This window comes from Poecilia reticulata, linkage group LG11, assembly GCF_000633615.1.
Source record: "Poecilia reticulata strain Guanapo linkage group LG11, Guppy_female_1.0+MT, whole genome shotgun sequence".
NCBI classification, from domain to species: domain Eukaryota; kingdom Metazoa; phylum Chordata; class Actinopteri; order Cyprinodontiformes; family Poeciliidae; genus Poecilia; species Poecilia reticulata.
In genome coordinates, this window is record NC_024341.1 from 13,016,128 (window position 1) to 13,039,555 (window position 23,428).

At 41.7% G+C, this 23,428-nt stretch overlaps 1 protein-coding gene across 3 annotated transcripts; it reads right to left on the bottom strand.

The window, feature by feature from the left end:
• On the bottom strand, positions 1 to 13,528 carry arpp21 (cAMP-regulated phosphoprotein, 21). 3 transcript variants are annotated; one of them, XM_008421858.2, is made up of 20 exons: positions 13,292 to 13,528; positions 7,666 to 7,829; positions 7,401 to 7,554; positions 7,246 to 7,284; positions 7,080 to 7,145; positions 6,879 to 6,990; positions 6,607 to 6,745; positions 6,201 to 6,338; positions 6,015 to 6,111; positions 5,829 to 5,924; positions 5,667 to 5,704; positions 5,521 to 5,577; positions 3,980 to 4,167; positions 3,356 to 3,493; positions 3,176 to 3,273; positions 2,221 to 2,295; positions 1,991 to 2,140; positions 1,812 to 1,905; positions 603 to 706; positions 1 to 504 (listed from the first exon to the last, which is right to left on the bottom strand). In XM_008421858.2, exons 3-20 carry the CDS (start codon positions 7,548 to 7,550, stop codon positions 361 to 363), a joined length of 1,923 nt encoding a protein of 640 aa, XP_008420080.1. In that variant the 5' UTR covers positions 7,551 to 7,554; positions 7,666 to 7,829; positions 13,292 to 13,528; the 3' UTR covers positions 1 to 360. The 3 variants fall into 3 exon arrangements, with proteins under 3 accessions (XP_008420080.1, XP_008420079.1, XP_008420081.1); XM_008421857.2 differs by having other exon boundaries at positions 603 to 709; positions 13,292 to 13,527; XM_008421859.2 differs by lacking the exon at positions 2,221 to 2,295 and having other exon boundaries at positions 603 to 709; positions 13,292 to 13,527.
• Positions 13,529 to 23,428: the final 9,900 nt, after the last annotated feature.

Below are 23,428 nucleotides of genomic sequence, written 5' to 3' on the forward strand. Positions count from 1 at the left end.
TGTGACCTCATCAGTCAAACCATGGCACTTTATTCTCTTCACACAGTGCATTTCCTTAAAACACAATATATATATAATTTAATAACAATATAAAACTCCATTTGTGTATATAAATTATGCATTCAGTACAGCAGCTCTTATATATTCTACTAAGCTTTGGTACAGTGGAACATTTATCTGTGAGCGAGGCTATGTTGTGAGTGTGGGAACAGCGAACCCACACCGTCGGGAGGAAAGAGGGTGAAGGTAAGGGAGTGCGAAAAAATGTATTTGCATTGAAAAAAAGAGAAAAAAAAGAGGGGGGGGAGAAAAAAGTGTGCGAGCGTGTGACGACACAGGAACCAAGGTATTGTCACACCATCAATACTGCATGTTCCAAGCAGGTGCTCTGAGGTTGGTGCAGCTACTGTGATGAGGAGGTGGGGGAACCACGCAGCAATACCCCGCGTCTCCAACTCCCCCAGGCCCAGCTTTGCTTTGAGGAAAGGGCACCGAAGCGCCTCCCTGCAGGGGGGCAAGAAAAGCAACGTTAGGGCAGATCATTTTTTACATGTTGTGTTAGAACAAATGGATGAGTCAGTGGGGGTGAGACAGGAAGTTACCTGAACCATGCTACACTGGTGGGAGGCAACTGGCGTGTATGTGCCCAGCACAGGCTGAGGCTGGGTGTGGGAAGACTGCTGCACCCTCACAGCAGGGGGGTAACCTGCTGCACACAGACGCACCACTGGGATTATTAGGAGCTGATTTCATCACAGAGATAAATAAAAAACGGTGGGCAACACAAATGTTTTGACATTTTTCTTAACATATTGTGAGTTGGGCTGGGCTGTTGTCATATCACTGAGGCTTTTATGATTATTACATATACATTTTTAAATGTATTAAAAAGTTTAGCAGCAGTTACTGCCATTCATGCTGAAATAAAAAAAACATACTGACTATTAGTCACATTATTGAGTGTTAGGTTTCAATTACTTATAAAGAAGAATATTTTTGCTGTATTCCTCTTTATAAAGCAACAAGTTTTGTCTATTTATAATGAGAAGTGGACATCATTGCATATTTAAATTTACTTGATTATATTCAGTCTGTGTAATTACTTTTGCCTTCACTCAATGTTTTGTCTTTTTTGTGACTTCACTGTCCAAAAATAAGCTACTTTTTTTCTAATAAGTTAATATTAATACGTTAATATTAGACGACTAACTTTATCCTATAGGCTACTTAAAGTATCCTGCATGTAGTTTGCCAACTACATTTTTAAGGTAATACGATTACCTTAAAAATGGTGATAGTTTTTTTTTTTTTTTTGCTTTGTCAAGTTTATGTGTTATTTATTTTTTTGGGACAGAAGATATTTTCAAGCAGTCGAATCTGGTTCATTTGTAAGTGTAGTGGCCTTCTTTGAGCAAGCTGACAGGAAGTGTGCAACAAGTTAGTTAGTTGTAATAATCAGACAAAGCTCTGTTCACTCATAGTTTCTTTAGCATTTCATTATAAGAACTGTGATGGTTTAAAACATAAGACCTTCACCTTCGTCACTTCATAAGATCTCCTGCTTTACATTTCCTTCAAACACCAATTTAACACTGAATTAAAAAAAATGCTGGTAAAGTATTTAACCAGCAGGGATCAGGAGGTTGAACTGTGTCGTCTTTCTGATGAAAAGAAACAGCAGGAAAAGAGACCGGTTCACTGTGAGACCCTCAGACTACATCTCTGACAGTGTAACGGCCCCCTCCTCTACTGCTGCAGTTTTCTCTTCCACCAAAAAAAAAAAAAAAAGACAAGAAAGAAAGAGGAAGTACCTGCTGGTTGTGCTGCTGAGCTGCGGACATGTTGGGAGGGCGAAGCGGGCCTGAATCCAGGCTGGGCTGAGGTAGGGTAAACGTACACAGGCACCTATTGGGCGACATCATTGGTGCTGGGTATACATTTCCAAGTCTAAAGTGAAATATACAAGGCAGAAAAAAGTGTTTGCCTTTACCTGTGGTGAGGGCTGGCAGTAGCTGGGCAGGTTAGGAGGGGCAGGAGCTGCATAGATGTAACCCTGACTGGGAGGGTAGATGGGAGCGGCATCTCCTGTCGACGGGCAGCTCACTGTCACATGAGCAAACTGTGAGGAGAGATCTTCAACCTGTCAAGTCCAGAGAAAGGAGGTCAGTACACACAGACACACACATAGACGCGCACAGCGGGCCACTCAGTGATACATACTGTTGAGTATGGCTGTGAGGGAGTGACAGGTAACATCTGGGGAGCTGAGTAAGAGACAGACGAGTACTGAACCACCTGAGAGACGGATGGAGACACAGATAAACATGAGCGTGTCAGTGTGATCGTGTTTGGCATGTGTGACTTCAGTCGTTTTCCCTCATATGACAAAAAAATGGTTTCTCTACCCCATTTCCCATCCTGAATCCTAGGTTCCATTTACAAAACCAGTCTATAGGAATCTTTTTAATAAATTCATGGAAAACTGCAGTTTTTAATATTTTAAACTGAAAGTCAGGGTCAAAGAACTTTGGAAGGTTGAGATTGTGTGCACTGCAAAAACACAATCCGAGTGTTTTTGGTTTAGTTTCTAGTGCAAAAATAAATTACAGTAAATACTGTCTTAATATTGATGAAAAGGTACGAATGATAAATTAAATAATCAGCCAGTGAAACAAGACACTTTTCCCATTTTATACATTATAATATGGGAGAAATGTCTTTCTGACACAGCTGAGTTTTCCAGTAAAAACCCATAATGTCTTGTTCTTCTCAAAACATTTCGGGAAAAATGTCTTGTTCCACTGGCAGATTATTTAGCATACAACTAGTCCTTTTCCATCAATATTAAGGAATTATTGACCTAAAAGAAACTCCCAGATCGTGCTGAAAAGTTACTTGTAGTTTATTTTTTGTCTCATTTCAGATGTACTAAGATATTTGCAGTGAAAACTAGACCAATAATACTTATAAGAGTTCATGTTTTTGTAGTGTGTCATGTATGATGTCAGTGTTTTCCAGGTGTACGAGTCAGAAAAACAGTTGCAAAACATTTCTTGGCCATATTTCCTACCCTAATATGCAGTTTCCATTTATAAATTCATGGAGAACTTTAGTATTTCGTAGGCTGGGTCTGGAACAAAGTGTGTGGAAGTAAAAGTCCAGTAAAGTGTGTCACCTGCTGCTGAGGCGGCAGAGTCTGGCTACTGATTGGTTGCTGACTATCTGGAGGGTTGTACACAGCTGGGCTTCCGTCAGGGTTCAGGAAAGGTTGCCCTGTGAGGTTAAAGGTTGAATATGATGAACGTGAACTTGCTGTTGACAGAACGATGCGATGCAATGTGTGTGTGTCATGTACCAGTAAGAGGGTTCACTAGTATGCTCCCTGGAGGAATGCCGTTCTCCGTGACGTAGCCGTGAACCGGCTCCTCGATGATGGGAGGAGGCGGAGACGGGTGCGCACAAGGGGGTGGCAGTCTGTAAAGTGAGATGGAGCCTGACGGAGACCAAGAGAAGAATGCAAGATGAACAGCAGATTTCTCACAATTATTTAAAAAAAAAAAAAAAAGAGAAGAAGTTGTGCTAAAAACAACCTCTTCCGCAGCGATGACGTTTTTTTTTTTTTTTCCCCCCTCTCCAGAATATGTGAGAAAGACTGGAGGTGTTGCGTGAAAATTTACAGCTCTGGTGTGAAGATTTGTAGATTGGAGTTTAATTTTCACACCAGAACTTCGACTTTTTGTTAATTAGGCGCTTCTGAATAAAAGCTGATAATTTATAAACAGCGAGCCCCGCTCGGGCACACGTGACGGTGATGAAGCCTGCGCCTCTCTTTCCGTGTGCACAGGTGTGGAGGAGTGAAGCCCCTCACCTCTGATGACTGAGTTTACACCTCAGTGAGACGAGCGATAAGTGCTGAAAAGTTACTAAGTGATTTTGATTTTTGATTTTTTTCTCTCCGAAGCTTGAAATAAAAACGCACCTGATCGTGTGTCCCAACTCTGACCGGAAGGCTGGTGGGCTTTCACCGCTGGACTTGTCCACTGGAAGGACGAGTCTGAATCTGTGCTGCTCCAAGGTGGGGGGTCGTTGCTATAGCAATAGTCGGTCTCGATGCTGCTCTGCTTGCTGCTGCCCGTCCAGCTGGAGCTCGAGTTGGCACGACTTTTCCTGTCAGGAAGTCATGAGACATTCTCATCAAAACCAATCAGTTGTTGGATTATTTGGATTTCTTGGTAGTAATGGAAGTAATACTAATAATAAAAAAAACATGTTATTTATATTAGGAGTTGAGGCAAAGTTAAAATGTGAGAGAGCAGCTACAGTAAAACAAACTGGAACATTTTAATAGAAAATATGTTTATGGAGACATTTGAGCCTCTTTTACGGATGTATTTCTAAGACAGCAGTCGAGAGATTTACAAAAAGCTGCATAAATGTTCAAATCCAGGATATTCCATAATAAAGTAAAAACATGAGCAATTTTTTTGTTTTCTAATCAGCCTTCCTGTTATCAGCTGAAAATCTTGCTCTCTTTCTCTCGTTCTCAAACCCCCATAGGCATGTCTGGACATGTAGAAAACACAGTTTCTTTTTAGATGGTTTATTAAATCTCTATAAATCCTCTGGCTTCACGTTGTAGCACCTCACTGGTCCTGAAAATTGCTAACCTCGGTCTGTTCATGTGATCTGAAAGGAGCATGACGAGAACATATTCACTGAAGACGGTTTTCAGACCACCTTCAGAGGAGTTTGAAGAAAATCTCCTCTCAGTGCGACACTCGTATCTGCACAGTCTGCCCAACGGCACATTTAAGAATCACCTGCTGACATATTACTCCTCACGGCAGCATTGCAGAAATGTCTCCTAGTAAAAAATTGGCCGCGAGCGATTTCTATTTTTAACAGAAACAATCTTCAAAAGAGAAAAAGAAGTAGCAATATTGGAAAAATAATGATCACCTTTTATTAATGTTTCATTTTAAAAATGACTTTCCAATCATCAATGGAAAATTTACAGACATTACAGTAGTCAAACTTCAAACTTTCCAAATGGTGCTTGGACAGGTTACAGTAGCTTTGGTAATTAGCTCCAAGTCTAATTTTTAGCTGATCTGTCAGGTGGGAATTTTGACCTTAAGACTTGTCTGCATCTGATCAACTGGAACCAATATCAATACCAGGTCTCACTTGCTGATTGGAAAAAGATGTGATTTTTGCGTTTCCAGCCAGCCAGTAACCGGTCGGGGCTAATCGAGCTGAAAATGGTCCGATTCCAGTCAGCACCTGCTGCCTACGCGAATCTCTGCCTACATGCAGCATGTAATAAAGGGATTAGGCCATTATCCATTAACTCACCAACATTTTAAATACTTTATGTACTTCCAGGAATCTTTGACACTGACACACACAAATGAATAAAACAAGATCTAGCTCTTGCTGCAGATTCTGAAAAGCCCTGCGCCAGCCAGGCTGACCAGATTAAGATGATAAATGGCTGCATGTTTGCAGCGAGCGCTTTACCTGAAGAGCTGTCTTTTCCTCTGGGTCTCCACGTATGAATTGTACTCCTCCACGTCCCTGCACGCACACAGGCGTATATTAATGTCCTCATCTAAATATAATATGCTGAAAGTTACATGGAAAATATACACCTCAGGCAAGGTTACCTGCTTTCTGCATGGCCGCTCTCCTGAGTGCAGAGTGGCTGCAGTGATAAAAAAAAAAAAAGAGGCGCAGAGGAGAAATTAACTCCAGTCCATTCCGTTCTTTTTCTTTTTTTTTTTTTTTTGTCGTGTCCCGTTTAGTTCCTCTCAGTCTCTTTCTCTCACCTCTTTGTTGAAGATTCGTTCTCGTGCCCTTTGGTACTCTTCTTCTCTCTCCTCCATCGACTTACTTTGCCTCTCGCGTGAAGGGTGGTGGCGGCCCTGTTAGGGAGAAGAATGGGGAAAAAGAGGTCAAGGATAGACTGCGATCAATGTCGGCTTTGAAGATAATTTCCTAGAGCAAAGTTAGACCTGGTCGTCCGAATTGTCCCTCTTTAATAGTATCTTCAGAGGGAGTGTGTCTTCGGTCTTGTCCTTGTGAACCATGTCTGAGAAGCGCTGCTCCGGTCTAAAGCAGACAAATATTCAAATGTATCAGTTCACACCGATACGTAAGTGGCCACAGGGAAACACATAGATGTTTTTTTTAGGGCTTACATGCGCGTGTTGCTCGTCCTGTTGATGATGACCGACTTGCCTGTGTGGTCCACATTGTGCTCCATGCCAAAGTAGGCCGCCACCCGATGGACCAGCATGCGGTGGTAGGACGACATTTGAGGGAACTTCTTAAAGGAACTGAGAGAAAGAGGAGGATGGAGATGAACTACAATCTCCAGAGGTGGTTCTGGTGGTGGATGGATTATGGATTTTAGGCCACAATGCCAAACAAATGATCCATAAGTTGTGCCTACGTTTGGGTTTTACTTAATTGCATGATTACATGGGTTGTTTACGATTTGGTTGATTGAAGGAGAAACGTAGTTTAATTTAATGAATTGTAGAACCTCTCTAGCTGTGCATTAAACAGAGACACTGAAACACACGCTACTTCACATGGACTCACCTATTGCTGAAGATGAAATCAGTCATGTCCTGCTCCAGTTTCAGCAGTGTCAGACGGTCTCTGGGGTTGCTGTTGAGGGTGTCCTCAATAAACTGGTCCAGATCTGTTCCGGTAGAGTCGGTGTACTCCACACTGGACTCTGAGAGATAATGGAACAACACAAAGTCTTATGTCGCAATAACAAATGCCCGCATTTATTATCACATTTGATTACATTTCAAATTTATTTGCTTTCCACTTGTCTCTTTGTGAGGCGTCCGTCTCACACACACCTTTAGACAGTGGTGGTTTCTTTGGATCGGGGCTGTTCTCCTGCTCCTCGTCCCTACTGGAGGTCCTCTCGTTGTCATGGCAGCTGGATGGGATGTTTGTGTCTGGAGATGCCTGAAACGGAAGAAAATAAAGAGTAATTTGAGCGCCGTGATGAGGCTGCGGAGGGGGGCGGAAGATTATGAGATGTGTATGTCTCCTACCTTGGTTTCTTCAAACGGGGAGGACTCCTCGCTGAACGCCATGCTGCGCACCAACTTTCCTTTGGGCTGAAACACATACACAAGCATTATTACAAATTCATAGGGCCCACTGCAATCGATATCCCAGTAAAAATGAATAATGAGAGGAGGCGCAACTTTAGCTTACCTTGAATTTTTTCTTTGGTATCACCTGGTTACAGTGTTCCTGCGGGCAAGGGAACAATTTATTACCAGGACCTCGTAAAATGAGCGGTGTAGGGAGAAAGATGAATCATATCGGCGTTGTTAATTAGCAGGATGTGTATGTTAAATGTCACTCACCTGCTGCTGCTGGAGCTTCTTAATGTCAGTGTGACACTCCCCACCCCCCTTCTGACTGCAGAGGGGTAGACATGGCGACAGGGAGGGGTGGGTTTTTGTGTCACAGGGTTTTGCAAGGACATCTGCACTCTCTACGACCGCCTCCGTCATCCTTCTGAAAAAAAAAAACACACACACAAAACCGCAAGCCCTGTTTAGCCAAATAATGAGCATTTTATTACCATTTAGAGAAATATTTTTGGCTAGATTCTTACCCCGTCCCTACCTGTGTGGAATTGTTTACTGGAGAGCCTTACGAGTGAATGATGGGGTCATATATCCCATGTTCCCACAGGGCAGCAAGAAATGCAATTATCGCGTCCGCCTCTGCTCGGCTTCGCTAACGTTCTCCTCTCTGCAGGCCCCCTTCAGTGGTCAATGGAAAACAGCCTGAAGAAATCAGAAAACATAAGAGAGAGAGAGAGAGAAAGGGGGGGTAAAAACCTGTCAGCAGTTATTGTATGACAGAATCGCCGCCACACGCCTGTTTCAAACGGTAGCCGGAGCATAAAAGCCCGCCTGCAATCTTGTGCTCGTTTGTGTGTGAACCTCTGTCGGCACTTCCAGAAAGCTCTCCTGGCTTGACGGCTAATTGCAGTCTTCCAGCAGTAATTGTTTTACTCTGCGTCTTCAACGCACGCGTACGAACGAGCCTTGTGCTCGGAAGTGAAACCTGCCTCACGCGTGCACGGTATGTTGGTGCGCTTGTGCGTTTTAAAGCACGTCCTTGAGCTTTTCTTAGAAACAGCAGCTGCGGAAGAAAGAGAGAGAGTCAGAGCATCATCTGATCCGGCGACGCTGATATTCCTCCGAATGCTGAGCCGAATCCCTGATCCCTGTGGCGAGACAGTCGGAGGGGACCAGAGGAAAGACGCACAAGTCACACACAAAGGAGGCGGCATTCCGGCATCTTTTCTAAAGCGGACGCAGTCTGCTGTAACACGCCGCTCCGGGGGACGCTTCGGCCTGCAACACCTGAGAGGGAATAACGAGCTGAGAGGATGCCGAGTCCCACAACATGACTATTTAACAGCTGAACGCAGTTTACTTCCCATTGGCATCTTAGTGCGGCATAAATAAAAAATATCATTGACATTGAAATCTCGGCATGTGGTGGTCTAAAAATTTACATTAGAAAAGGGATTGGCTGTAGGACTGTTGCGTAAACATACATTATGTATAATCCAACCTTTTACAATCGAGAAGAAATTCACCGCAGCTGCATCAACTAATTGGCCACACACAGGAATCAGATTATTTTTCAGATGGTGATCGGTGGGGTCAAATGTTGAAAAACAAATGGTGCTTTTCCCACCTGTTCAATAAATATATTAAAACTAAGAATTGCCACCATTTTTGGTCTATAAAGACATGCAAAATATTAGACAATGATTATTGATATATAGATTGTTAAATAAATGGGCCTATCTACTCGGATTCATAACTACCTTCTTGATCAAAGAATCTGCACCACATTTTTCCTCTCTTATTTATTTTGGTTCTGAATTGGATAAAAACCGAACAGATCGAACAAAACTCAAAACTGTTATTGGCTAGTTACAATAACTGTATTAAATACAGCAACATTTAATAAACTAGAATATGCAGTTTAATGAGGATCATTTGTTGCACTGAAAGTATCTTTTGAAAATAACAGCCTTAAACATACTTTTCATTACACCCACATTTCTGTATTAATAATGTTTTTATTGGTCTGATGTAATTTCCTGCTCTAGGAAATTAAATGTCGCATTTTTTTTCAGCTGTAAGCGAAAAATTATAATTAACAGAAATAAAGGCTTGAAAATATCACTCTGTGTGTAATTTTAATAATACTTAGTGAGTCAAGTTACTAAAATAAACCAAGTTTTCTATAACGCTGTATTATACTGAACATAGGAGGTTATTTCTGACCTGCCAACGCAGATGTTTTGTAAGGATAATAAGACATTTGATAGTAATAATAATAAAAAAGATTGAGTATTTAACCAGCCATTCAGTTGGAAACTGATTGGTTCTGTTCTCTGTGCATCTTTATTATAAACCAGAAATCAAACCAAAGACCACTAAGATCCCCGTGTTTCTGCACCTGACATTTTCCAGTGAACAAGATGCTGACAACAATTCGCACTGAGACGGAATAATCAGGATTTAAATGGACAGGAGTGTCCAGTTAATCCCAATTACTCTGACCGATTCTATTGCTCCTTTTCTACATAAAACAGGAAAGATGGGGTGGAGGTTCGCTGACAAATACTTTTGAATCCAGCAGAAAATGAACAACATGCATATCAAATTTTATTTTTATCTACCTAAAGTAGTATCAATATACGTGTTGTTGACCAATGGATTTATAGACCAAACACTGTTGGAGTTCTTAGTATTGATGAGTAGAGTAAACAGCAAAAATCAGATTCTTTTTTCTTTTCTGAATTTGACCTGATCAGATCAGATTAATCAAAGCGATAACCAATGGGAGTTCCTGCATACCCCGCTAGCTGGTGAAGTTTCACAGTTAACAAAAGACTAATAAAGATCCAAATCTGGCTTTGTGTGGCGGTCTACTGCAGCCTGTGTAAAGAGGAAATGGTTTAGAGTTGTATAAACAGTCCAGAAGGATAAGGTTGGCGGGCTCCCTAATGTGCTGCTGGCGAGTTCTTGCTGAGCTGTCCATCAGCCAAACACACACCAGCTCCATGAACGCTGCTGCCCTGTGGTCAACCCTGACCCCAGACCTCACAACGCGAGAGGGAGGGGGGGGAGTGGAGAATCAACGCATCTCCTTTAATTATGACGATCAAAGAGAATCTGGATGTAAAGCAGGAGGAGACATGCTGGGGCTGGATTATGCCTGTGAATTTACACCAATAAGAGATGACACGAAGAAAGACACGAGGAGGAAGGCTATGGAGCAGATGAATTAGACGGGAAAAGATGAAGAGAGACGAGAGAGAGCGTTTTGTACGGGGCTTTAAAGGTGAAGGAGGAATGAAAAGAGGCGATGGAGGAAGGAGGGAAAAAAGTGAGGAATTGGTGATGGAGAGGCTCGCAGCGACACTCCTGCTTCCAGGCTTTTCAGCCGACGGCAGTGAAGAGGGGATTAGAGCGCAGCCACTGGTTTTTGAGCTGAGCGCTGCAGAAGTGGCCGGCCTCCCGGGGAGAAGGTGTGACACGATCATTAGCGTGTGACGGATGGCGGCGGGAGGCAGGGAGCACCAGTTCCCGCTACATCATCATCCATCTGCTGCTCTCTCCGAAGCCTCTGAAGCCTCGGAGCCACTCGCCCACCGGGAAACCTTTTTTCTCTGGCCAAAAGCTTTCCGGCTCATCTACACACTGACATGCAGGCAGGACGGGGGAAACATATCCAAGAGACGCTTTAAGCTCCTAAACCTGCTGCAATCCTTTTTGTAATTAAAACCCCTGAAAGAAAAAAAAAATTCACCTATCAATAGCATATCGCTTCTATTGTTTACCACTGTAGCTTGGCTGCTTAGATTTGTCACCCTGAACTCTTGTACTTGTAAATATTTATATCCATATTTGCCGACTGCAGGTTCCTTTATCATCGTCCCACTCCATCGTATGAAACGGATAAAACAAGAAATCCTTACCGCCTCGAGTCAAAGAGGCTGCTGTTAGTGTTTTCTCTCTAAGGGCCTGGCTGAATCTAAAACAAGATCTTATTTTATTTTTCTCCTCAGCCAGGGAGCTCATTAGGAAACGCTGATTAAAAAACAGTAATTGTGAATTTCGAGGCTAACTCTGACCCATAACGTTTATGGGCTTTCTTCTAATTGGGGGTTGGGGGGGGGGGGAACGACACAATACATTTTGTGTCATCATTTCAATTTCAGTTTTGCTGGTGGTGTGTGTGTGTGTGTGTGTGTGTGTGTGTGTGTGTGTGCACCTTTTGAATTTTCTCCCCACGAGTTTCATTTTCATTTCCTTTTGCTGCAAACCCACAGCAGGGTAACGCGTTATCTCACACCGCACTTTAAAGACGACTGAAGAGCCAGCAGTAAGTAGGTTGCACATGTTAGATTTAGGTTATACTGTCCTGTCATCAGCACCTGGCCAGCCGCACCAGTCTTATCACGAAGGTGACTTGTGGTTTCCACAGCTGCGTTGCTCTGCAGCTGAACTCAAACCCCAGATAGGGAAAAAACGCATAACTATATACGTAAGCGCAACTCAGCAGGGCGGCAAGAGCTGCCGCTTCTGTTGCTTAGAAGGGGAAGTTCGCAAAAACACCTGAACTCTGAAAAATAAATGTAGAAATATAGACGGCAGTGTCATAATGTGCAGGATTATTATTGCAAGGTTTGTGCATTTGCACATCGATAACATAATCAGCCTGTTGCCTCTGCAGTAGGTGGTCACACCGGACAGACGACGGTTAAGACGGTCACAGATGAAAAAGAAATGAGTGAAGAAGAAATAGATTTAATGACCACTGCAGTGGCATCACCAAAGGGCAGTGGCAAAACGTTACTATGTGCAATGTTCTTACATTAATGATTATTAATTCAACAGAAAGGAGATTAAGCATCAATTAGTTTAATATAATATTTATTTATTCATACAGCAGTTGTTTTCACAGCATGACACTTTCTACTATCTGCTCCCTCCAAACCAGTGTCATAATAAAACTCACTACGTGGCCACAGCTTTCAAATTGTCCCCTGCCTCATTGTTTTCGCCATTGCAAAACTCAAGAGCAATGATGTCACTTGGATCATTTTCTAACATTGTACAGCTGTTTTGGTAGCCAGAGATTGTGATCTGAATGGGTCACAGATCACAATCTCTCTGCTCAGACAGCAGCAAAAAAAAAAGTTTCGTATTCTTTTTATGTCCTCGATAGTCCAGCAGATTTTGTGCATCCTTCTGTAGAGTTGAACTATTTTAGTGTGTTTCTAACTGAAGGTTTTTTTTTCTTAGTCAGTTTTGACAGCCACTATAGTCTTATCTTGATCTTTTCATATTTAACTTTAGCAAGTAAAGGGGTTTTGTGTCTCTTTAGCTATTTGAGATCTCTCCCATCCATAGTTACAACTACGTCTCTGTCTCAGACACATATGATGTTTCTGAATTTTAAGTGTTTGCGCCCCTGGGCCTGTGTAAGTAACCCATGCTCGGCTCATTTACTAGAAGGATGCAGGGGGTCGGCTAACACGAACAGGTGGCACCTCTGCGGCTTCCTGTTGACCCGCATAACCAGACGGATAAGTGTTCGGTGGTCTACTTTCGGGAAACGATCTCTCTGGGCTCTGTTTGGGTACGGGTGTGACCAAGACTGAGCTGAGCTGAGCTGACACACCGGGCTATTTTTACATTGGTCTAGGAGAGAGCGGACCTCCTGCTCCGGGACTTCACGGCGCTGTTCGGGCGAGTGAAGGATGTACAGCTGCGGGGGGCTGGTTTCAACCCACCAACGGAAACACTCATTGATGCAATCAAGCTTTATGTACTCTCACTTGAGCAGGAATAATAATATTTAAAAATAAAAATAATGATAATAATAATAATAAAATGCAGAGGATTCGGAGTAGGGCACATCTTTTTTAGGGTATAACAAATCATTCAGCGGAGCCGCTAACGATACAGGCAGACAGCGAGCTGCGGCTGAGCTCCGCTAGCTGGAGTCAGACCTCCAGACTTTCCCCGCTGTCACTTCATAGTTTCAGCTTTAAAAAATCGTAGCATTACATGTCCAATTAAAACAAATCGAGAGAAAATAACCAAAGAATTGAAAAGAAAGCGAGCAGCGTCGATGTCATCGCCCCTCTCCACCCCGCGGAGCGACCGTTAGTCAGCATCGTCGCGGTGACGATCGACCGTTAGCTTACCGTGAGGTGACGCTCCTCCGCCGGGTTCCTGCCGGTGCAGCCGGTGCCGACCGCCGCTTCTGTACACACCGCGTCTGTTGACTGAAGGGCTCTGTCGCTCCTCCCCAGCCTTTTGCTCGTCTCCGTGGAGGCAGGCAGGAGGAGCAGGGGGAGGAGAAGCAGCAGCAGGAGGAGAAAGAGGAGGAGGAGGAAGAGGACGGGCGACAGCTCTGAACCCCGAGCCACGCGCCCACACACATACACATACACACACGTTAGGAATGCACGAGCTCCTGTCTCTCCACGCGCCCTGAAAGCCAGCTCCTCTCTGCGCATCTATCCACCTGCATTCACCACTTTATTTAACCCTTCAGACCTTTAGTTCACTGCTAATACTCACATATCAGCTTTTTATTTTTATTTTTTATTAAAACTTGTTTTATTTTGTTACTTTTCGAACAGAAAAAGTGACTTTTTATTAGGATCTAGCAACATAAAGTCGTGTGACTTGTTTAGGATAAATGGTTTCTCAGTTTTTAAAAATTCAGTCCCATATTAATCAATTAACAGTTAATTAATTTTACCTGTGTTTCTGGAGTTGCTTGTGGCCAATCAATTAATGAAGTACAATCAGTTAAATAGACAACTACGTTCTTTACATCTAGGTTTTCGTCCTCAATATTCCAGAGGCTCCTTACTTCTTATTGAGCAGTTCAAATAATCATTGTAACTAAAACAGTTAATATGTGTTAAAAAAAATACATTTGATTCTTCAACCATGATGTTCTAATGCTGAAATTATTAAACATGAACTTTTCAAAGAACAGCTTAGAGTGGTTTAGATCATATTTTATGAAACTTGGTCAAATTCAATCTTATCAGTAGTGAGAAATGGTAATTTCGAAAACGAATAGATGTGTACTACAATTAAGGTTTGGTTCTTGGTAAACTTCGTTGTAGATTATGAATTATCAGCAATATTCCTATGCTAATCCAGGTCACCAGATTTATACTGATGACATGGTTTTATTTATAGCTGGTGAGGACATTAAAATTGCAATGATTATTGTTATTCGATATATCATGCATCTCAAACTTAAACTATGCCTTTGTAGCTCTGGCTATTAAGTCATCATCCCAGAACCAGAACAGCTGTCTTATTCCAGTTTTTTTTTTTTTTTTTGCATTTTTCCCACAATCAAAACTGACTAGGTTTTCTGTCCCTGCTACATCAAAACAGCCCTACAGAGTTTGTGCAGGTCAAACACATGAAAGCTGAAGTTTGTGGTTGTAATGTGATGTGACATTTGGAAAAAGCTGAAGGGTTGTGGTTACTTGCTGCATGTGCAAGCAACAGAAAGATAGAGATGTAATGGTTTTCCTAGATGACAGTTATTGATTTAGTTGTATGCAAATCATAGAGGCGTACAAATAAATATTCATTAATTCATTCTTGGTAAATAAAAATGTTTTGTCATTCTTGGTAAATAAAAATGTTTTAGTCTGTACCAGGTTATAACATGATTCAACTCTAAACTCAAGTCTTGAGAAACACAAAAGACAGAGAAATGTTAAGTACACTTTCTGAATGATTTTATCAGTCTCTCGCGTTGCTGTGAACAAATTCGGCCCACTCTTATTTCCAACACTTAAAGCATGAGTAAAGGTGAAATTAGTCTGTCAGCTTCCTATTTTTATACACATTAATATTATTACAAATGCTGGAGCCATTTCCTTTACAGGTATTGGAAATAAATCAACCTAGGGCGGGGGGGGGAAGCATTCCAGAACCAACTGTGGCCTTAAATCTGTCTATAAAATCTCTGGATCTAATCTATCCATCACTTTAAATAAAAACCAGCCTCACATTTTAACTTCTACTATGATAGAGGCAGCAGTTTATTTATTCTGTGTTATGCTTATGGATTAAGCGAGTAATTGAAAATCTACTGCAGCTCAGTGTTGCCGCAACAAAAGCTGCATTTAATTACAGAGACAAGAGTCACACACATACAGCCTATTGTATGACAATAATTACACAGCCTATTATGTCACAGTTTGGTTGTTTTACCTTGATGAATCGCAGACACACGGCTGCCTGCTTGTTTCAGTTCATTCAGAGGCAGGGAAACTGAGAACTGGAGAATCAATGCATCTATTTGCCCTGTTGGTTCAATTTACAGTTTTATTATGTTTTTGTTTTTATGTAATGTTTTGTTTTTACTGTCATTATTAGTTTCCTTGTTTTTAGTGTAATTCTTATATCTCTTTTCCTTTACCTTCCCGTGGAGCTTTTTAAATTACCCTGCGTGCGATTAGCATGTGGCTACACAAGTAAACTTAACTTGTCCTGATGGCTCTTAGGACAGTTATTGCATTAGTTTTTCTAAAGCAAGATATTGTGTTTCATGCAAAGAGTTAGTTGGATAACTTGGCTCAAATGATAATCAATCAAATAATGTTTTGCTGTCAAGCTTTAGCCAGTCATGCCGCAGCATTGAATCTGTCCTTCTTAGTGTTTTTCTGCTGTTACAGAGCTCTGGTTAAAATCAGGAGGCTTTCTGCTCACTTTGAGAGATTGTTCCCTTTTAGTGCTCCTATCAGTTCTGAGGTTACTCAGGGAGTCTGCTCAGGTCCATTATTATTTAGACTACTTTTTGGTAACATTATTGTTCTTTGCATTGTATAACGTATGCCATCTGGTACATTCCTGTAGCTCTATACCTTTGAAAATTTGTCTCTTTTTGATGTCCCCCCCAAAAAACTCGACTACCAAAATGTTTCATATCTCTCTGTGGATCTCGGACACTTCTAAATAAACTCTATTCTTGAATGGAAACCTAAATGATATCACATTTGCTAAAAGGAGGATCTCTGGTTAGATTAGACCTGAGTAGAAATTTTTGATCTACACGACAAACAAGCTATTGTGTGTGGCAGAAAGCTAACCCTACACATCACCCGGAATGCGCTGTCCACACTGTGAAACATAGTGGAGGCAGCATCATGATCTGGGGTCGTTTATCTGCAGCAGGAACAGGAAAGCAAGACAGTGTTGATGGTAAGACGACTGGAGTTTATTATAGGGAAATACAGAAAGACATGAGAAATACCACTTTCCTGGCCATCAACAGTACTACTTAATAGTTTAAGTTCAGACTTAAATCTGACTGTGAAGTGACAAGATTTGAAAGTTAATGTAGAAACAATCTCACTACTTTGGGGGGAAAAAAGAAAAATGGGAAGGAGAAAGGGAGAAATCCGTCTGTAGATGCATAAAGCTGATAAAATTGGAGTGAACACTTGTTCTGCAAAATACTGACTCTGAAAGGCTGAACATGCTCTCATGTTTTTTATCTGTCAAAAATGTTGATATCCACATATATTTATCCTTTAACTTGACAAGTCTGCATCAGTTTTGTGTTGTACTGTCACATAAAATCTCAGTAAAACCCATTCAAGTTTGTGGTTGTGACATGAGAAAACGCTGAAATGTTTATTGATTGTGAATGCCTTTGCAGGGCACTGTATAGAATATCAGTAGAAAAAAGATATTCCCCCAGTGCACAAAACTGAGTCACAAACTTCATTGCCCCGCAGTGGCAGGAGCCTGGTGTCCTTTTTCAATCTGCCGTGTGTGCACTTACAGCAGAGCCGTCCTGAATCCAAACCATCCAGTCTACTCTTCCTATGGTTTCACCACATCAGACACAAATAATAAGGTATCCTGTTACCCGGCTGACGTCTCATCAAGCCTCATATCTGTACCGCGGCCAGGTCTCTTTTAGAGAAACTATCATGTGTCCGAATGGATGTTTGCTGCTGCAGCCATCCGTCACAGACGTCCGAACTCAAAGGGGGGCACGGCAGCACCTGCTGGGGTCTCTGGATAAAAATGAGCTTGCAGATCTCGTTGTTTGTCTCACTTTCTTTCTCGCGAAGTCTCCGTCCTAGATTTACAGTTCAAGATTGATTATTAGCTTTTAAAAAAGGACTTAGAAGAAGAGAACACGTGAAGCGCCACAGGGCCAAATCTGGGAGATCTTCAAATCCCCTGGTAATTAAGCTAGTTTCTGGAGCTTTTCGGTTCTACGGGATGTTTGTTAAATTGCAGAGATGTCAAACGCGGTCCACATCTGGACTGTTTCCTTTTTCTGCTGATTTAGCGCACAAGACACGACGACCTTCTCCACGTGCAAAAAAACCCCAGCAGCAAATCGGGAAATCAAAAACAGCAAAATCCAGATTTTAAGAGGGGATTTATCTGCTGATTCTGACACAGGTCCTCTGTTGGGACAGCAATTAGGACCCAAATGGGACATGAGCTGAAACACACGCATCTGCGCGAAGATGGGAGTACGGAGCCCGGAGACGGCAGACTCATTCACATTTCATTAATTCTACTCTCACGCAGTTCAAAGTCATTCACAGACCTCATTATTCACAGGGAGAAAAAACGCACACAGGAGAAGCCCAGTGATGAATGTAGTTTGGAGGAGATGAAACGACTTCGCAGCTTCACCCTTTGTCCCAGAATAGAAGATCACCGAACACTTTCTGAAGTTGTTAATATCTACATTGAGTCAGACGCTATGGAAGATTTAGGGAACTGATTATAGCACAAAAGCGGACAAATCAACAAATTCTCTCATCCTTCATAAGGATGCTGATCACCAATGAGAGTTAGCTGAGCCGGGGCCTCTCTGAGTGAATTATCCAACATTTCTCCTGTATGCCTTGATAAAAAAAAATAAATAAAAAAGCTAAATCCAGTGAAATAGCTGCAATATTAGCATTATTTGAGCAGACTGTTTCTTAAACTGTGCTGATGTAGCAGAGGAAATATTGGATTCATTCAAGAAGAAACGTCCGGATTTGTAATCCTCCTCTGAGCAGCAACTCAGTTTTGCAAAATCTGATCTACTGCTGCTGTTAAATCCTGCAAAAACATTTCCTTCGCTCTATTTCAGCCACTCTGGTTGATTCTCTCCGCAGACTGTCGGGTTGTTGAGAGATTTACTTCTTCGTCATCCTCACAGATGGTCTCTCAGTGTCTTGTATCCTACTGTTTGGATCTGATTGCAGTTCTGATAGTAGGAAAAGCGACTGCAAACTGCTCAGTCCCTGAAGCTGCAAAACAGCTCAGAATCAAACCATTTTCACATTATCTTCTCCTGAAATGCTCGGGTCAAGACTGAAGACATCTGTAGAGTGGAAAGACAACATGAGCTTGAATGAGATTCTCACATTATTATGCGCTTGTGTAAATATACCAATGTTTTACCAAAGATATTTACACATAAAAGGGTCTGAGTAGTTTTGTTTCAATCAGAGGAGCACACATTTTACCAGTTGCTGCTAAAATAATGTAAAAAAAGACAGTATTTTCTGCACTATAAGGTGCACCTAAAAACCTTCAATTTCCTCAAAAGCCAACTGCGCCTTATAATCCGGTGCACCTTATATATGGACCAATATTGAGCCACAACAGGTCTAGCAACWAYGGTAAGCAGCCGCCGACTTCATTTTCCCCCGTAGAAGAAGTGCGCGGCGCATGCTGGGATAGTTGTCAGAACGCTGGTTTGTTAATAAAGTTTGATAATACATTTAAAGCCAGGGGGAGCGCAGGGGCGGAGGAAGAGAAACTTACTGCGGTGGCAGCGTGTCGGTTGGTCTGTGTTACCCAGAAAGCAGTTGGGCACAATATCGCAACACCAACACCATGAGTGAAACAACGACTGGGGCAGCCTACTATATAAATTACTCGGGGATCACTTCTTTACAAATGTGGATGTGTAATAATAGAGTATGTAACAAATTGTGCAACCCAAACTGAAGTGTCTATTCTATGCGCCTTATATATGAAAAAAGTTTTAAAATAGGCCATTCATTGAAGGTGCGCCTTATAATCCGGTGCACCTTATAGTGCGGAAAATACGGTATCCATTACTGCAATCATAATTTTGTTATCTGAAACATTTATTTATTGTTATTTTGATTGTGTGTATTGAGTAGACACTGTAGTAGCGACTCAATACGGTTGAGCTGCGGTAGATTTTGAATTATTCACTTGATTCATACCTTTTGTGAAGATTATTTTTCCCTTTTGGTCATCCCTCTCAATATAAAGCCACTCAAAAATATTAATATTAGATAATATTAGTCAGGCTATCTGTAGGCATAGCTAACCTGCGGTTGGCTGCTTAACAAACATACCAATCGCAGATACACAACTGTGTTTCAAAACACTATTACTGCACCACTAGATGGTTTCCCTTTAGTTTAAACACATGACTGTTTTTTGCATCCATAAACACTTCAAAAAGTAGCTGAGTTTATCTTCCCTGTGAAGGACATTTCTTTCAGCCAGTTGCCAAGCAGTGCAGAGCTGGAAAGTAACTGGTTTGCAAACGCTTCATCCAGCCCCTTTTTTGTTATTAAAAGGACTTTAAGCTGCAGGAAAATTGCAACAGAGCAACTCAGCAGTTGTGAAACTATAACTTTTTAATATTTTGATATAGCTTTGTGTATTGGTAATCAGCACATGACTACTCTGTTTTATCTATATTTATTCACAGTCTAATTTATTTGGGTTACCAAAGTCATATCCTTTAAATGGCTAACCTCACACTGCAAGCCAAATCTAAAAAAAATCTCTTTTATGGATCACGTCTGCCTCAGCAAACACCCAACAGAATAGAGTATGAAGTCACCTCCATAACGGCGGATGTTAGCTGTAAACCAATGCTGTGTAGGATTTGTTGGAGCCCAGATCCGGGAATGACATCACACCTGAGTTCAGAGCATTCTAGTAGAAACCAGAAGGATTTGCTATTTGTTGTGATGCTACACAAATATTAGCATTTCAAGCCAATAAGCGTGCATGTTTCTCTGTGTTATGCTTTCAGATATCAAAGGAACATATTCGCCAGTAGAAGAAAGCCCTCTGTTTTTTTTGAGGTACAAACTATTGGAAGTGCTAATAAACTATTTTTACCTACATCTTTCATAACTCTGTCATCATTTCAGGCATTGAACCTGGGGTTGTTCAACTAATTTTCATAATGAAATCTCTACTTTAGGGGAAGTTTATGTAGCGCATCTAACTGAAAACAAAAAACGTCTGACTTCCAAAGACAATGCTTCGACATTATTTTAAATCTGATTAACAAAAGTGGAAAATAATGATTAAGCCTTGGAGGACTCCTCTAAGAATCTTCAAATAGCTAGACGTACAGTTTACCTAGCTGCAAAATCACACTGTGTTCTTGTGGATTATATATTAACTTAGAGTATCTCTGCTTGTTCGATGCCTTTATGTAACTTTATTATTTAGTGAGAGCAGGATGGATTTATGCCATAAAAACAATGTATGTGTCATGTGTTGAGAAGCTAAAACTAACCGAAACAGCAGTGTTACACATTTATTATGAGATTGTGTATTTTCCTTAAGATTTTTCAGTGACCTCAATTAACAGAACACAGTTTAAGGTTATTTACTTACTAGTGCATTTCAGCACTTATTTTGCAGATATTTAATAGCAGTTTTGAGTTTGGCTTTACAGTAATTGTGAAATGAAAGGGCAACACATGATTTAGACTTAAAGTTGCAACCACAAGTTTCAGAAGTGACTGAGCGAGAAGCCTCAGGATGTGCGTCATTTGTAATGTAGCAGACATTTCAGCGTGTCTGCATCACCGGTCTCACTCCCACCACACCACTACACGCACTCACACACATCTACAGGTCGGTGATGGCACTTCACTGATCATTTTACGTCAACACTCAACACATGGGACAATTTTTTATTTTTTTTGCGTGCGCTCAGACAATTTGTCTGCAGACAGCTGGTGTGAATAAAATTTTAAATTTGTTCCGAGAATTGGCACGACAGCAGCAACACACACAGGGGAGAGACGCGTACAGCTGCTGTTTGAGGCTTCTCTCAGCGCGGTTGGGATTGTGTGCATGTGTGTGTGTGCGCGCGCATGTGTTGTGTGTGTGTGTGGGGGTGCGTGTGTGTTGTGTGTGTGTGTGTGTGTGTGTGTGTGTGTGTGTGTGTGTGTGTGAACACGAGGTCGAGACTCAGCGGCGCTTGAATACGCGTGCACAGAAATATCGCTGTTGTGGCTTGTTAGGTAACACACTCATCAGAGAGAGGACAGCTGAGTGTGTGTGTGTGTGTGTGTGTGTGTGTGTGTGTGTGATACAGTTACATCAGTTCCAGCTCTTCAGCGAGGTGTAGAAATGTCTGTTTAAAGGCCTGACTGGAACAGGGATCAGAGCCGCTATGTCCTTTAGGGAGCCAGCAGTTGGTAAACTTACCATCACTCTGCCTTTAGATCCAAGCAGTATATCTTTTGAGTGTCAGGTTTTTGTCCAAAAAAAAGCTATTTTACAGTCTTTTTTTTCTCCTTTAGTAGTGGATGCATTATTAACAACAAAGGCTTTTAAAACGGTTTAATTTCCCCTGGTATAGTTATTGGATAATTTCCTCTCTGGCTGTGTCGAGTCTCAGATTGGCAGAAAATCTGAAAACAGTAGGAAACATCTATCCTGGCTCTGTCCAAAGGTCACAGAATCAGCGTACCAGGGATGTTTTTTGTTGTTGTTTTTTTTTAATCAACACATGCCACATGAATTGTTAAATCAATAAGAAAGAACAGCTTGAAAATAACAAGCAATTATCAGGTTTGGGGTGACTTTTTCCCTTAGCCTTCCTGAGTCTGCTGCCTGCCTCGCTTGTTAGCATGTGTGTTGACATGGTTTGCTGTGGATTATTTTAAGCAGTCTGAGGTAGTGGGCATCTGATGCAGCGTTTTGAACCAAACCATAACACCAAGTTCTGAGGCGGTTCTCGCTTACATGGTGCCCTTCAGCGAAATTAAACAAGATTCTGAGGAAGGATAATATGCAGGCCTTTAGCCACATCTTATACTTCTCAGCAGCAACGAGGGAACTCCCCACTTAATGTAGATGCATAGAGGCAGCAAAGTGGTTGAATGGCACAATTGCAGCAGCCACATAAGAAATATCACCGACTGAACTTTAAAAGCTGTTTCCCCAAATTTAAAATGTCTTATTTTACCCATATTCCAGACATAAGCAGCTTGTTTGTTGTTATTTACCATTACAACCTGGCACGAGAGTATCTGACCACATAATTTTAACCATGCAGACACAGATATGTGCTTTGATCACTGCAATGTGTACAAGAGATCAAGTGACAGCTCAAAAGTGCGGTTTATAAATATTAATAGAGCGCTCATGAATATTCAGAGGGCGGACTGATGAATATTTAAACCGTGATGGAACGAGTGGCCCAGTGAATAGACAGTCACAGACAAGGACCAGATAAATAGACCTCCCTCCTCTTCCTCTGCTTCTTCCCATCAGCAACAGCACATCCCCCTTCTTTAAAACTACATTAATTCAAATTAGGAATACACAATGTCACCGTTTCGTTTTCACGTGGAGAAGGGCGAAATTAATGTTTGCGATGCACGCCAAGTCTCCATTTTTGACCAGCCGAGCAAAATCTTCCGGATAGATTACAGCCACTGACCATCAGCACGTACGAGAATATATATTTATAAAATAAACATAGTTAGCAGGGTGGAAGGAGAAGGTCAAAGTCTCCACAGCTTAATGTCAGAGAGGAGCAGCAAAGAGTGGCAACTTGGGTGTATAAGCCTTCATAATGCTATCTACAAGCAAATGGATTATTTGGGGAGGGTAAGTCCTACTATCACAAATGTAAACCTGTGGAGTTTGCATTTTTCCTGCAACAGCTTTGCTTTTGATGAAACTTGACCGTTGTAGTCCGGTGTAAAATAAAAGGATGAACCCGTGAAACAGAACTCTTAAAATCTCAAAACACTTCAAATAAAAAGTGAAAACGAATTCTATATCGCATTAGCAACAACATTTCTACCTCACAAACACCGAAACAAGAGAAAATCCACCGTCTCCCAAGGGCGTCACAATCTCTGGAGCTCCTACGGAAAACAATGGCGCTGAGCCAGGATGTTATGGTCTACGCTTTGCAAAGATCAACGGTCTCTTCAGGCAACAACCTTGTCAAATGTCATGGAAGATGTCAAAGGGCTCTCCTAATGGCGATGGGGGATCACACAGTCCAAAAACATGACTGTGAA